The sequence below is a fragment of the Carassius auratus genome, chromosome 49 (genome assembly GCF_003368295.1).
Source record: "Carassius auratus strain Wakin chromosome 49, ASM336829v1, whole genome shotgun sequence".
NCBI lineage: Eukaryota > Metazoa > Chordata > Actinopteri > Cypriniformes > Cyprinidae > Carassius > Carassius auratus.
The window spans coordinates 5,716,611-5,732,450 of record NC_039291.1 but is presented as its reverse complement, the minus strand read 5'-3'; the positions used below and the strand labels follow the sequence as shown (position 1 = coordinate 5,732,450).

The 15,840-nt window shown below is 34.9% G+C and overlaps 1 protein-coding gene across 1 annotated transcript in view; it reads left to right on the top strand.

Moving 5' to 3' along the window:
* The first annotated feature begins 3,787 nt into the window (after positions 1-3,787).
* The window catches only part of LOC113066082 (transient receptor potential cation channel subfamily A member 1-like), a 30,796-nt gene continuing 18,743 nt past the window's right edge, over positions 3,788-15,840 (top strand). Inside the window, exons 1-11 of the mRNA XM_026237705.1 lie at positions 3,788-3,840; positions 5,825-5,943; positions 6,153-6,315; positions 8,967-9,142; positions 10,398-10,508; positions 10,623-10,731; positions 11,508-11,653; positions 12,988-13,124; positions 14,716-14,764; positions 15,409-15,508; positions 15,594-15,694. Coding sequence (XP_026093490.1) covers positions 5,848-5,943; positions 6,153-6,315; positions 8,967-9,142; positions 10,398-10,508; positions 10,623-10,731; positions 11,508-11,653; positions 12,988-13,124; positions 14,716-14,764; positions 15,409-15,508; positions 15,594-15,694 — 1,188 coding nt within the window. The 5' untranslated portion in view covers positions 3,788-3,840; positions 5,825-5,847. The remainder of the gene's footprint in view (positions 3,841-5,824; positions 5,944-6,152; positions 6,316-8,966; positions 9,143-10,397; positions 10,509-10,622; positions 10,732-11,507; positions 11,654-12,987; positions 13,125-14,715; positions 14,765-15,408; positions 15,509-15,593; positions 15,695-15,840) is intronic.

Sequence of the window (15,840 nt, the reverse complement as noted above, 5' to 3'; positions counted from 1 at the left end):
TTAGTGTTACAAACTGCTGAGAGCAAGATCCTCATGTTCATTAGTTTCCTACACGATGCTTGTGGTGTATTATGCAAAACAATCACGAATTTTGAAATATATGACTATATATGAGGCAGGTAGTAAACAAGCACACCACATCCCATCCACAGTGAGAATACAATAATTCCTGATATCCCCCATGATACAGTGTAATCCCTAGTTAATGATGTATTTTATCAAATAATCCTTCTTTATAAACAGTATGCACACTTTTAATTCCAGCCTTTCCTTTCCCAAATGAATATTGGATAATCCACTTGATCATCAGCCTTGATCTGATCTTATAGCAAAGGACTGCTTTGTGATAAAATATCAAGGGGATTTACCATAGAGACAGATTGGAGTGTGAGCTTTATCAGATCAAGCGTGGTCGTGTTAGGAGGTTCAAGGGACAAAGGGCAGACAGTTTAAGGACAAGCCTCAGAAATATGATTAATATTGAGGGCAGATTTTCAGACGTGAGTTTGACAATGTCAGAATCTCTTATGTACATGTAACGATCAAAGATTCCTTTTAGAGCCATCATGGGATCGCAATTCATTTTCGAAGCAATCCTTTCTTATTTACAGATATGTGACAACCAACAATGACTTATTAAATCAAATGTATATTCTTTTTTTGTGAAATTCTTTAAAAAAAAAAAAAAAAAGAATCCATCCATAGAACTTAATAATGTATATTTGTTAGTCATAGATATATGAAACAAATAATGAATGAGTTTTTGATGTTTGTAATAGTACTAATAAACAAAATACTTTTTGGTCACACTTTATTTTAGGGTCCAATTCTCACTATTAACCATTGTTGGGCAAGCTACTTCGAAAATATAGTGAGCTAAGCTACCAGTTACTCTACAGTAAATGAAGCTTCACTACACTGAAGCTACCCCCCTGGGAAATGTAGCAAGCTAAGCTACATCAACAGTAGCTTGCTACATCTAAGCTACTTTTAAAATTAAATTTTTATGTTGAACACGTTTTATTACAAGTCAGTGCTGTCTCAGTGCTCAAAACTGTCAGTCAAACAGATAGGCAGGTGTAATTGTTTAGTTTAATAATTTTTTGTGTTCCTTATCAATTTGGCAACAAAAACAATCAAAATACATGTAATTAACAATGTGCACACAAGTAAATGTATGCACCTGATGCATGGACATGCTTAATATACTGTAGTACTTTGCAGAACATAATGCAAGACCTCCAAACAGTACAAAAAAATGGCCAGTCTGGCCCTTATGAAACAAAAATATATTGCAGTATATTGAAAAATATAATGTAATATATTAGGCAATCATTTGTATATTTTGCAATATATTATATAATATATGTGTCATCAATATATTATTAAATGTATTCAAATATATAAAATATTAGAAATAAAAAGGGAAAATAATATATTACAATATATTTTAAGAAATATATTGGTAAATATATTGGTAACACTTTATAATAACTGCATGCTATTAATCATTAGTTAAGCATTAGGAAACAGTTAATTCATAATTTATAAATCATTAATAGACATTTATAAGCAGTTTATAAATACAGATATAAATGCTTTATACCTAATTTAAAAGCATATCTATAATGTATTTAATAATTGTTTTTTCATACTTTATTAATTATCAATTTATCATTTGTAAATTAAGTATAGCATTATTTACACACCAGTTATTAATGAGTTGTCAGTGGTTCATAAGATCACTTAGAAATTGTAAGTAAATGATTAATAAAATATTTAAATGTGCATTCATACATCTTTTTATTCAGACATATAGTAATATTTACTTATAGTGTTAATAAATGGTTTATTAACATGTATTTCTACTGTAATTCAGGGTTAATTCGGGTAGTTATAAAACATATATAGTTGTTAGTTAACTATTTTTGTGAGCTCATCTAAAGTGAGCACTATTTATGCCTTGTAAAGCTTTTACAAATGAGATTTAAAGGCTGTTAATATTTCTATGTTCTGTATCACTAAGTTGTGTTTGTTTTCCATTTTTTGTTTAGAAGATAACTGAGCCTTTAAATATCCTTTATAAATGCTTTACAAGGCATAACTAGTCATCACTTTAGATGAGCTCACATGAATAGTTAACTGACCACTACTAAATGCTTTATAACTACCTGAATTTACTACATTTCTTGTGATCTTATGAATCACTGGCAACTCCTAAATAATTGGTTTGTAAATAATGCTATACTTCATTGAGAAATGATAAATTGTACATTAAATAAAGTATGAAATTACACATTATAGATATGCTTTCAAATCAAGAATAAAGCATTTATATCTGTATTTATAAACTGATTAGTACTGTCTATTAATGCTTTATAAATTATGAATTATCTATTTACTAATGCTTAATTAATGATTAATAGTGTGCAGTTATTATAAAGTGTTACCAATATATTTTCCTTTCGTAAGGGGGACCCTGATAATTTTTACAAGCAGCATCTGAAAACATATTTTCTCTCTGTTATCTTGGTCAGTGTCATGTACTTGTCGAGGTACGGCCACGGCGACTCACTCCTCGGGATTAACTGTTCTCCGACCTCATCCTATGCCATCATGTCATCAAAAAAAAAAAATTGCACTAATAAACAGCCAATATGTTAATAATAGACATGCTAATAAGCAACTAGTTATTAGTGTGAATTGGACCCTATACTAAAGTGTTACCTACTTTTTTTTTAAATACACAATAACCAGGCTCATGTATCTCTCATCAATAAATCCAATTTGTCATAATGTAAACCAATCTCATACATTTTAACTAACTAAATATTCAGATTTTCACAATTAACAGATGCATACTGTTTGTAAGAAATGCAAATAAATATATTTAATATAATATATAATATATAATTTTTAATATATAATTTAATATGTGTATTAAAAATGAACAATTATTATTACTTGATATTATTTATATAAAATCTAAATAAATACAAAATAATATTATATTTACCTTTTTTCTATTTAATCTGTTCTATTATCTAATAATTTTAACAAGCAAAAGCTAACAATAATGGGGAAAAAGTTTATGTCATTTTATACATTTATTTCATAACATTATTATGTTCTACTGTTTCTTAAACTTTTATTGAAAGTTTTTAATAAATATATTTTTCATTTTAGAGTTATCATGGGAATGTCTATTCATTATTGTGTTAAATATGAAATAAAAGTACACTTACATATGTATTACATATGAAAATATGATTATTTATATAAAACCAAATAGGTGTAAATACTTTTATAATAAGTACTACTAATAAGTATTTTATTATTATAAAATACTATTATATGTATCTTATATTAATATGTTTTATAAACTAATAATTTTAACTAAGCTTTACTAAGTCATCATCCTCAATATTATTTGTACAACATTTCTTAGTTTACCTTTTAAATAATGCAAGGGTTTAACCAAAAACAGACCAAAGATTTATATTTTCAAGACTTTAATCTACTCTGAGCAAAGCCACAAGAAAGTGCAGTTTTTTGTTTTTTTGAAAAATCTTTTTATTTTTCATTTCTGGGAAGTAATACAACATATGACACCACAGGCCATTGTCCAGGCATGTACTTTTACATTCACCATAAGCATCTAAAGTACTGAAATCTCATGTCAAGTTAGTATGGCCTTTAATGACTGCATCAGATGACATTACCTCTTGAGTGAGAGCCACTGTAACTGGATCTCCTTCAGCCAGCACAGTATATAACTCACTTCATATTGAGAGAGAGCAAGACCACAGCGCTCAACTGCTCAGCAGACACATCATCTAGGTAGGAAAGAGCTCCTCTTCTTTATGGCATCTAATAAAGAACCATTTAAACAAGTAGTTTGTGATGCATGTGGTATAGAAAAGAGATTTTATGACATAAGATTAGTACGTTTTCAATTACAGTTAAGAATTGTGCCATTATACTGTATGCCTTTATATTCAGTTTAAGTACAGCCTGGTGCTGTATGATTTGTTATGGATTTTAAGCTAAATATAATTTTTGATAAAAGAATTGAATTGTCTATCGATCCTAATTTCACAATTAATTTTTTTTTTTTCCTTTCCATTTTTCAAGTGACTATTGTGGATACAAGTTTTTAATTTTTATTTAATGCATTTATTTATTTAATGCATTATTTTGTTGTACTGCTGCTTATACTTTCAGGGACAAGTTTTTAATAACAAATCTATTTTGGAGGTCAGTGTTGTGCATGGTTGATGAAATAAAGTCGTATGGTAATCACATTATTGATAATGGGTGAATTCGACAGAACGACAGTGCATATTTTCTCTCCTATTATATGTTGCAAATTGTTAGAAGACTATAAAACTTATTTTATAACAACAAAAACCAAAGAAAACAATTTAAATCTCTGCACACCTGTGCAACAGGCCATATGCCAAAAACAGACGGCTGCGTTCTGTCTTATTAAGCATGTTTGCTCACTGCTTGGCAACCCTCTTTAGTGCTTCATCTTGAAAATAAATATACTTCCTGTATTCACGGTGTCTGCTGCAAATTACACAGATCGAAATCCATCAATAAGTGCATTAACATGTATCTGACAGAGGTTACAATGCATTTTCTTGTTTACTTTTTTATTACAAAGTTCCTGTTCAAAGAATTGGAGACTTTTCGAAGAACGCACAAAAGATTAAGATACATTGCTGTGATCTGAATTTAAAAACTCGTGGATATTGTTTGCGAGTGTTCATAGTATGTTCAGTTACTTGGGTCTGGGAGGCTCAGAGTGTAGACAACTGTAAACACTAGCATCTTCTGTACTGTTGGACAGGGAGTTGTTGGGTGTATATGATATGGTTCCTGAGTATAAGCTTCAGTAAATAGCCAAAGGCCTTTAGTTTAGATCATTTCTACGAACCATGGTTTGATATTTGCTAGTCAAAAGTAGGTGGTATTCAAAGGAAGGACTAATTTGATTGGACAAAATGTTGTTGTTGGTTGTTTTCAAGTGATATTCTTTACATTTTTATATTAAAGTATTTGTTTTTGTGTGTTTTAAGCAAGTTATTCTGACAGCAAAAATAAAGTATACTATCTATATTTACATATTGAAAAAGTTTTTTTGTTTGTTGTTTTTTTAGCTTCAATGTAGTACAGTGTAGTCGCCTGTATTAAAAAATTGGCAACATTTTCAAACAGGTTGCTTTATTGTAGTTCAATAGTAAATTCACACATTCTGTCATAATTACAGTTAGTCAGAAGGTTCAAATTATGTTTAGTTCTCCATCTACAACTCAACAATCAAACTGTCTTTGATTAAATCTATTTAATGCTACTTTAAAGCTGGACAATGTGGAGATTGAAGTTCAGTGATGTGAAAGTAATATTTGCTCCATGGTAAAAAACCAAGAAAAAAGACAAAAGAAATAATGAATACCGACTCACACTTTCAAAAAGTAATTCCGTCTTCAATTAAGAAGCCAGTTGTCATTTTAAGTAGACAGATTCACTGAAGTGGAGGCGTAATTTTTTTGTTTTATGCATATTATGTGTGCCAAATGGCCCGAATACCTCAGAGCTTCACCATCCATTACAATAGCTTTATTGCTATTCTGCTTTAATAACACCAGCCTCTGAGAATTTGCATGGCAGGCTGGCATTGCTGTCACTTTTGGTATTATTGTGAGCAAGTTTAGTCACCTGCGCTCAGTTCAAACATGAGCCTCGGCACAAAAAAGCAAACACAATCAATGCCATTCTAAGGATGCTATTAATATCAACAATTGAATTGTCTTTACAGAATATCCTCACTAAGCTCACCAAATGCAGTTGGGGAAGGAGTTTATGAGGCAAAACAGCTTCTACAAATGTGTGATAAATAAGGAGGAAATAGACATGGATTCTGCAGATGTGTTTGAGGTGTGTGTCGTTTCTCCTACACACTGTAGAGGGTAGTACAAATATTTACTGAAAATAATGACATCAGCTTGTGTATATGGTTGCTTCTCTATGTGGTACAATAGTGATCAGAAAAAAAAATATCAGGTTGAACTGAACCTGACTAATATTATATTGTACTTCACTTCCTTTCCTTGGCAAGATGCTTTCATAATCTGTTCCTTTGCCAGTTGGCTTTCAAAGGGAAGGCCTCTGCCATCGACCACCTGAGCCGGAAAAATGTGGAACACCTTAGCTTCAGGGATGAGAATGGAGCTAGTCCACTACACTATGCTTCAGCCGGAGGACACCTGGACATAATTCGCCTCATTGTTTCTGTCGTGGGCCCTGAGGGTAAGAGTTACTTCTTGACAAGGTTTTAAATGTTGTGATATAATAAAAATAGCGACGGATATTTATTTCTGTATTGTGACAAACATCTTAGTGGAACGGATTATCTAAAATTTGTTCGAGTTGTGACTTTTGCTGCGTTCAGTTTACCTCGGAAGTCGGATGCCAAACCCAAGTAGAACATGTTCCAGTAGAGAAATCAGAAAAGACTGAATAGAGTTCACTCGTGTTAGCATTAGCAGTGTTAGCTAAACAAGAGAATTTCACCTCATTTTGTAACTCGCAGACACTCAACATAGACCATAGCAGCATGTTCACAGATAGAGGTCGAGCAGTAATGCATGTATGCATTGACACGGGAATTTAACAGATGAACAGATAGCATTTATATAGCTTTCACTTACTTTTCACGTAGTAAAAAGAGAACAAATTCCGAATTCCAATTTGTGTGTGTGTTCCATTTGTAAAAATCTGACATGGAGATCTGAATTTCCTACGTCCGATTGTCATGGTGCAGGGTGCCTTCTTGGCTTCCCCTGCAGTCTATGTTGTCCTGTAATGTATAGCAGCTCATGGTCTGGGCAATCAGCACTGATCTTGCTGCGGGGGTGTGCAGATCATGAGCTGTCATTCCCCCACCTGTTGCTCATTCCCCCACTCCCTTATATGTCTCTGCCTTTCTGTCTATCATTGTGAGAATATTATTTTGTCTTTGCTCATGTTTTGTGTAGTATGCAAGCATCAGTGTCTGACCTTCTGTTCTCCTGTGCATCATGGATATAAAAATGACCAACAATTAAAACTTTATATGCAGCCAGCACTAATTCAGATATAAAATCAGCAAATTATTTAATCAATTCTGTAAGGTGCCCTGTATACAGTAGCCAGTACAAACATTACAGGGGATTTATCATTAACACTTGTTTCTCTGGATAATGTTATATGAAGCACCATTACTTCAAATGAGTTGCACCTGAAGCCTGCCTTCTGAGGAATACTATAAATATTTTTTTATAAATTGTGGCAACACTTCCCCTTTACCTTTGGACGGCCTTTTTGGTAATTGTAGTACATGATCGTTTATTGACATGTTAACCTAAAGCTGGAATCCAGACAACTTGGATATAATAACTATAACTCAATACAATATTATATTATATTTTAAATTATTATTCTTTACATAATAATATATAATATACTCTATATACAGTACAGAGAGAGAGGGAGAGTGAGGGAGAGAGAGAGAGAGAGAGAGAGAGAGACATTTCCAGGTCCAATACATGGCTGGTTTTCGTGCATGTCAGCAAGTGATTCACAGATTTCCCCCCAGTCTTTAAAGCATATTTCCTACATTACTTCTTGTATTCTTTTTTTCAGTTATTTAATTTAATTTAAGTGTATTTCTATTTTTTCTGCCCTTTTTAATTATTTCATTAATAAATGAATACAAATAAAGAAAGAAAATGAGTTATAAAGTGTACAATTAATCTAAAGCAAGTCCTTATATTATTATCACAATGGACTTGAATAAAGTTAAAGGTGTAATCTGCCGACTGTCCTGGAGGTGACCGCATAAGGGGCCGTTCACATATTGCTTCTTTTGCACGCGCAAGTACGTTATTTCCAATGTAGGCATGCGGCATGCACGCTCATAATGGAATCTACACGGTCAAGACGCACACGCGGTGCGACACGCCCATTTTTTTCCAGGCGCATCCGCACCGCATCGAGTTAAAAACATCTCAACTTTTCAGAGAGCCGGAAGCGCACCGCGGGTCATGTGACAAGAACTAACCAATCAGCTTCATCCTTTCCCGTAACAACGTTGAAAACTCAGCCAAGAAGAAGGAACAGCTGTTCATAGTTGTATATGGATTGCCATTTTGAAATAAATTTAGTAGCTACTGCAAGCGATTTTTAGTTGCGCAAATCCATTTATCATTTGCTGAAATGTCCGCGTCTTCATGGAGCGAGCACCTCATGGTTGCTTAGCAAAGGCAGACGCCTCAGGTAAGATTACAGATCAACTGCCCGAGCGCTTTGGAAAATAAAGAGAAAGCGGCGCGCCTAGCGTTTTCCACGCGTTTTTAGGCACGATATGTGAGCGGCCCTTAAATCTGTCTTCTTACCATGCACTTAGGGCTTAAATCTACAATGATTTTCAAGTGCTAATTAAGTTACGATGGTTTTGAGGAAACAGACCGTAATATTAAGATCAGTCGTATGATCGTTTTTATGAACTTCTTATGCTTAAAAAGCTTTTGGGAATTGCAGCCCAGGTTTGTCAGGCTGGACCTGCTAAACACACACGCGCGCACACACACACACACACACACACACACACACACACTGGTATTCCTATAATTATGTAGACTTTCCTTTTCTAACCCCTTACCATTAACCCTATACCTAAACCCTACACTTAATTCTGTATAATTTATAGTCTTGTTTCCTCATGGGGACATAAAAATCTAACAAATGTTTGTCTGTTATTCGGTGGAATATGATATTTGTTTCAAAGTCATTATTCGCACATTTACGCCGAAGGTGGTCTTGTTGAAATCACACTGATTGCATCTGAAAGCATTCTGAATATCATACTGTCCAGAACGCCGCAACATCTCCATATGAATTCAGTGTTTCTTGCTGTGTAGAGCTGAATGTACAGGATGAGCAGGGCAGAACTCCTCTGCACTGGGCTGTAGAGCAGGATCAACTGCATGGCTGTGCATTATTGCTGGAGCTGGGCGCCGACCCCAACATCCTCAACAGTGCCATGATGGGCCCTCTGCATCTGGCTGTCACAAAGAGATACAATCATCTAGTAGAGGTCAGTAACACATGCTGCCGGGAATCTGCTGGTCTCACAGTCAGGGCAGAGAGCAACAGTAGATATGCTGTTTGCAATATGTTGAATAATTTGTCAGTGTGTGCTGTATCAGATATATTGTACTGGTCACAGGTGCCCAAGGTGCCCAATAAATGCACAGAGGCTGCATTTTTTTTTCCTTTTAAAAACAATCTTTTTAAAATATTATTAAAATTTTAAAGAACTGTTTTCTATTTAATATATTTAAAAATGTAATTTATTCTTGTCATAGCGAAGCTGAATTTTCAGCAGTCATTACTCCAGTCTGCAGTTTCACATGATCCTTCAGAAATCTTTATGTTTTTGAGGGGTGTGGATTTTTCAGTTATGCTTTCTGCAGGTTGCATTATAATGCAAGTACAGTAGGTGACAACATTAGAGTCATTTTAATAATTTATACTAATTTGACTACAAAACACTAGCTACATCTTAAATCGCTTACCTACCTACTTAAAACTATTTAAACCATAAAAAAGTATGTTCTAGTGTAAATATGAGTAGTATGAATGGAATTCGGATAAGCTACTTCCACCATATTGTTAGTGTCACGAGTCGACTCACAGCCCTTCACAACTCCTTTCCTGTGGCTTCATGGGATGTTAAAGTGTCCATTGACTGCACACTCCAGAATCTAAGGTGGCTTAAGTAGTAAGTCATCTGGGTACATTTGATCTACTTCATCTTTTATCAAACAGTGAATTTGGACAGTATGAAAGTTGGCATATTTAAACACTGGGCCAGATTCATTACTTCATTTATTCATTCGATTATTCAAGTGACTGCCTGAAATCAGAATAGCATACTAGCATAGCATTATTATTTCTAATTGTAATAGTAGTATACTAATATGCATTAGGCAGTCATGACCTAATGGTTAGAGAGTCGGACATTCAAGTCTAAGGCAAAAGCAGATAAAGCAGTTGAAATATCGTACAGAAGTTATGACACACTCATAATCATGCTGTTGATCTGAATATCAACACTCTGTAATTACCTGTGGTCTCACGCGTACAGCCGAATCCCAGTCATACTGATATTCCCAACAACATTTATGCTTGCGTGATTTAGCTGGGATAGCATACGGACAGCTCAGCGGGAAACTTGAGGGCCTCTACAGTGCAGAATCTGCTTTCTGTCAGAGTGAAATGCTGGAAGAATTATACTGATTGAGTGCCATGCGGAAAACTGATGATCGTTTCGTTTGTGTCTTGCACAGGTCCTTTTTCAGTCCAGTGACAAAACAGATGCCAATCTGGAGGGGGATCTGGGAAATACCCCTGTGATGCTGGCCTGCTGCACTAATAACTGCGAAGCAATACAGTTTCTTGTGTGTACAAAAGAGCTGTAAAAAAGAACGCACACACACACACACACAAATGACAGAGAAAATCCTAATTTCCCCATATTGTGTGATAAATTTGATTATTTTCTTTCCATACAGTTCGAACATGGTGCAAAGATGTGTATTCAGAACAAACTGGGTCACTACGCTATCCATACGGTTGCTTTTGCAGGTGCCAAAGAGGCCATGGAGCTGGTTTTGAAAATTGGCAAGTGAATTTAATATTCTAATTCCACCAATTCACTATGACGAATCCACTCCCAACCCATTCACCATGCAGTTTAGACAGGCACTGTGACTGTGCACAATACATGGGTGGTCTTCTGTTCCGGAATGATGTGTTCCAGCTATAAATATTTGTGGGGTTTTCTGACAGCTCCCTTTGGCTGAAAGACAAATGACACAGTTTTCATTTACATTACAGTCCAATATTTTCAGATTCTTAAATGCAAAACAGTTCAAACAAATAGAAGGGTCAACATGTCAAATGTGAATCCCAGCCTGCAGAGCTATTTGCATATATGTCACATGGTGTCCAAACAAAGCAGTCATGTTTCATTGTGATTGAGGTTTTTGACATATCCCAATGTCAACTGACAGTTCACAGAAAAATGAAATTTCTGTCACCATTTTTTCATCTTTATGTCTTTCCAAACCAGTATTGCTTTTAATTTTCCTGTTGTAAATTTGAATAACGTAAACCTCTTTTTCCATGAATTTACAATAAAATGGTGATTTTATGCAAAAAAAAAGTTTTAGGTATTGTATCACTACAGAAGATTTGGAATATAGAGCATGATTTGTATGAAACACATTTTGTTCATTTGTTCTTGTCATTTTGGCCCCTTTCAGTGTACACATTTGGTAAGTCATGAGGGAAAGAAATTAATACAGGGTTTTTTAATGCTTTATTTCTCTGTTTGAATTGACAAGTATGGAAAAATGAAGCTGTACTCATCTCTACTGTTTCTCATCCTAATAAAGGAGAAGAACTGGGCCTTTCCACTTCAGTGCACATTAATTATTTGGATAAGACCAAAAGTACTCCCCTCCATCTGGCTGTACGTGGGGGCAACATTGAGGTGATCAAACTCTGCATTATTAAAGGAGCCAGAGTGGATCAGCAACAGGTAAGTGCTGTTTCAAGAGGTATAATTATTTTTTTCTTTTAAATATAAAAGCTAACAAGCATACTTAAAATGATCAAAGGAATCAAATGACCCAAGGCTTGTGACGAAAAATAAAAAGTTTATTTTTCTTTTGTCAGGAAATCCGTGACAGCCCACTGAACTGTATAGTATTGTAAAAAGTTAAACATTTTTATAAACTTATTGGAAAGAATCTTAAACTAATAGTTCACCCAAAAAATTTTACTTATTTAATCTGTGGAAAATAAGATATTTTGAGATATTTTTTGTCCATAAAATGGAAGTCAAAGGAAACCAAAATAGTTTGGAAGCAGAATGTTACAAACATTCTTCATAATATCTTATTTTATTTCCAACAGAATACATGAAGTCATACAGATTTGAAATAACATGGGGGTGAGGATGATGGCAGAATTTTCATTTTTGGATGAACCAATCCCTTGGGCAGGACTCTGATATAATAATTATTTTATGATCATTATTATTATTTTATAGTACCCCTGTAGAACCGGGCCTGGGCTTGGTTAACCGCTTCAATTGCTATGGGGCTGACGCCAGGGATTGAAAGACGACCTATATGGGACAACTGCCCCCCTAATGTCACCTACGGTCATAATTATGATTTACCAAGGCATTTTTTTTCTTATGGGTGTTAATGAGTTTCGGTATAATGACTAAACAAAAGTCATGTCAGTGCATATTTTATCAAAACTCCTCCTATAGCAGTAATAAAATAATCAGCACATTTATGTTATATAATTGTAAGTCCATTATCATCAAGGCTTATTTCTGTAAAAGCTTTTGATACATTAAACTGCGCTGAGGCTAACTGAGCAGTTTGGGGACAGATATAAGAAAATTGCCTAATGCCGAGCTATAATGTCATGATTCTGAAAGAAAGACAAAAACTATTTTTTTTTCATGAAATGCAATCATAGAAGAATGTGGCCTGCAATAAATGCAAGAGCAGCCTGATTTCTTGGCTCTTGATCTTGGCCACACAGATGCAAACACACTCACACTCCTCCATTTGTCGTGTTCAGTCGGTAGCAGCAGAGTTGATGCATTCAGTAATAGCTTCAGATAGTTAAATTGATACAAATTGCAGCCACTTACATCTATAGCTGAGCTTGGCCGTTCTGTCCATTGCCACAGCAATTCAGGGTGCTCTCTCATTAATGGTTTGTGTTACTTGTGCAGCAGCTGAGAAATTGCCCCCCTCTTGCATTACCTGACCCTGCCTTTCCTACTTATGTCAAGCTAATAGCTGACTTCCATCTCAGTGTCTGTGTGTGGGGGGCTTGATTGTTTTGCAGTGTGACAAATCCACGGCCCTCCACTTTGCCTGCACTCAGGGTGCTATGGAGGCTGTCAAAATCATGCTTTCTTCTTACAACAAAGTGGAAGACATCATCAACATTAGGGATGGAGCCAATCAGACCCCCTTACATAGGTCAGTGTGATGCCATACTGATTTCCAGTAGTTATTATGTGACATAATCTCCTGGTTTATCTCAAAGTTGATTTAAGCAATCTCAGTTCAGGTTAAGTAATCAGATATGCCAAGGCATCATATCATATTTGGATGCCAAGGAAAGCAAATAACATAAGCAAGTAATTCCATACTATTGCCCAAGAAACTATATTTGAGATGTTACTGGTGCTGGAGATTGTCTTTAAGATTTAGAGCACATTTGTTAAACAGGTTAGCTGTGGAAGATGTCTGTAATTGCAACTTTCTTGCTATTGTCATATCTGACAATGGCATTTTAGGTCATGGGATGAAACAGGAAATTCTGAAGCATGTTCATGCTATTATTTTCCATTCAAGACATGCTGACCAAAGGGCTATTCACAACAAGTTTAATAATTATAACAGTAACTATATTAACATTCACGCCAACGCATAATAACTCTATTATAAATGTATGCTGCAATTATGTTGTCTGCTGCTTTAAACGTTCAAGCTCTTTAAAGCAACTGTGCTGTATGTACAGGAAATATGGCAATTTTAACACCATTTGCCTTCAATACAACTTCCAACCTTCATTGATTCATTAAGCTTTTAGTGGATTCTGGTTGGTTGTCAATGTTTTTATCATTCATTAACTGGGGTTAAAAAAAAATAATGTGGATTAATTTAAAGTTATAGTTATCATTGTTATAGATATCATCCTTGGGGTTATCAAACCCCAAAAAGACACAGTTAAAGCCCAATAAAAGTCCAAACGATTATATATCCCAAGTCTTATTAAATGGTATACTGAGAAAAATTAAAAAAGTGACTCACAAATCTTAAATCTTATTCACACTGTTGCATATGCAGACTTGCTGTGTCTGGTTAGATTAGAAGATGCCAGTCGCATTTGATGTTTTTTTAAATCCTGAAATGGGAAGATTTTTATTATTGGCTGAATTATCCCTTCAAAAAGACCTGAACTGTTTGCAGAAATGCACACAGTAGACCACTTACAAGTAAAATAAATGTCCTTCCAATTATTCATAATGCTAGGAGTGCAACATACAATATAAGAATATAATAGAGACTTTTATGCAAATCTGCACTGGATTTCCCACGCCTAACTTATTCAGAGTACAAGAAAACTCTGTGAAATATAGTGAAACATTTATTAAAGCAACCTAACTGAAAGAGCATTCCTTGAGCCAAGGCAGACGACCCTGAGCTAATGTTGCAATATGAGACTTCTTTACCATAAAATACATAGCAGCTAAATAGCATATAATTTCTTATATACAATGTTTTATGTTATTTTTTAAGATATGTATTTATACACCATATATATATATATATATATATATATATATATATATATATATATATATATATATATATATATATAAAAGTCTTATGGAAAAAAGACTTGGCTTTTAAAGCACTTTTTTTTGCTATGCCAAGACAATACAGATTTAAAATTAATAATGGTTATGTCATTAGTCTGCTTGGCCTATTACAATTCACAGCTGTATTTATTTGATTAATATACATGCTTCAATGATTAACAATCATTTTCTTTTCCTAATAGAGCCACGTTGTTTGATCATGTCGAGTTGGTTGAATATCTTATTTCAAAGGTAAATGTTTAAATGGCTGCTTGTTTAAAACATAAATCTATTTATTCTGCTGTATGTGCACTCTGTGAACCAGCAAGCTGCAAAGCATCCAATATCTCATTGTGACGAGTGGGGAGGGGCCGAGAGCCGAGGGAACGGAGCGAGGCCGGTGGAGTGATTGGAAATGAGCGACACCTGCTACACTCAGCGGCCTCGAGTCCCACGGAGGAGATCGGAAGGATATAAAAGAGGAGTGACGACAGTGAAGGACGAGAGAGGACCAAGCCTGGGCTTTATATTGTGTATTGTTTTTGGTTTGTGCGCAGCAGTTGTCCGCGAGGGGCTGTCGCGCTGTTTTGTCTTTATTATTAAAGTCTGATTTTTGACAAAAAAAAAAAAAAAAATAACACAAAATAAAACCCAGGCCTGGTCCTCTCTCGTCCTTCACTGTCGTCACTCCTCTTTTATATCCTTCCGATCTTCTGTGGGACTCGAGATCAGTGAGTGGAGCAGGTGTCGCTCATTTCCAATCACTCCCCTGGATCTCGGCCCCGCCCCACTCGTCACACTCATCATCGTATCCTTTGTTGTCCAATATATCACCATATGTCCTTAGATAAAGTTGCTAATTCACTGTCATTTGGATCTAATTTGTTTTTGGAAAGAAAGCAGATATTGACTGCATTGACTGTAAGGGACTGTCTCCTCTGCTGATGGCCTCCAGATGCGGTGCTTGGAAAACAGTTGTTTTTTTGCTGTCAATTGGTAAACATTTTCAGCATGTTATGGCTCCAATACAATTTGCATGGATATTTCCATGTATTTAACATGTTGTCTTATTGAAAAAAAGGTGCCGATTACAGAATCAAAGACAAAGCAGGTTGCAACTTCCTCCACTTTGTCGTTCTTCAACCAAAAGGGCTGAAAAATCTTCCTGAGACGGTCTTACAGGTGTGAAAACCTTTGTGAATGTCAAGTTCAGATACAGAACAAAGCTCTATCATTTTGATAGAAAGCTTAAAAGAGTGCAAGTGACCCTGTGTTATGGATTATTACATAAAGTACTGTTTTGAACATGCGTATGTTCTGTATATAGT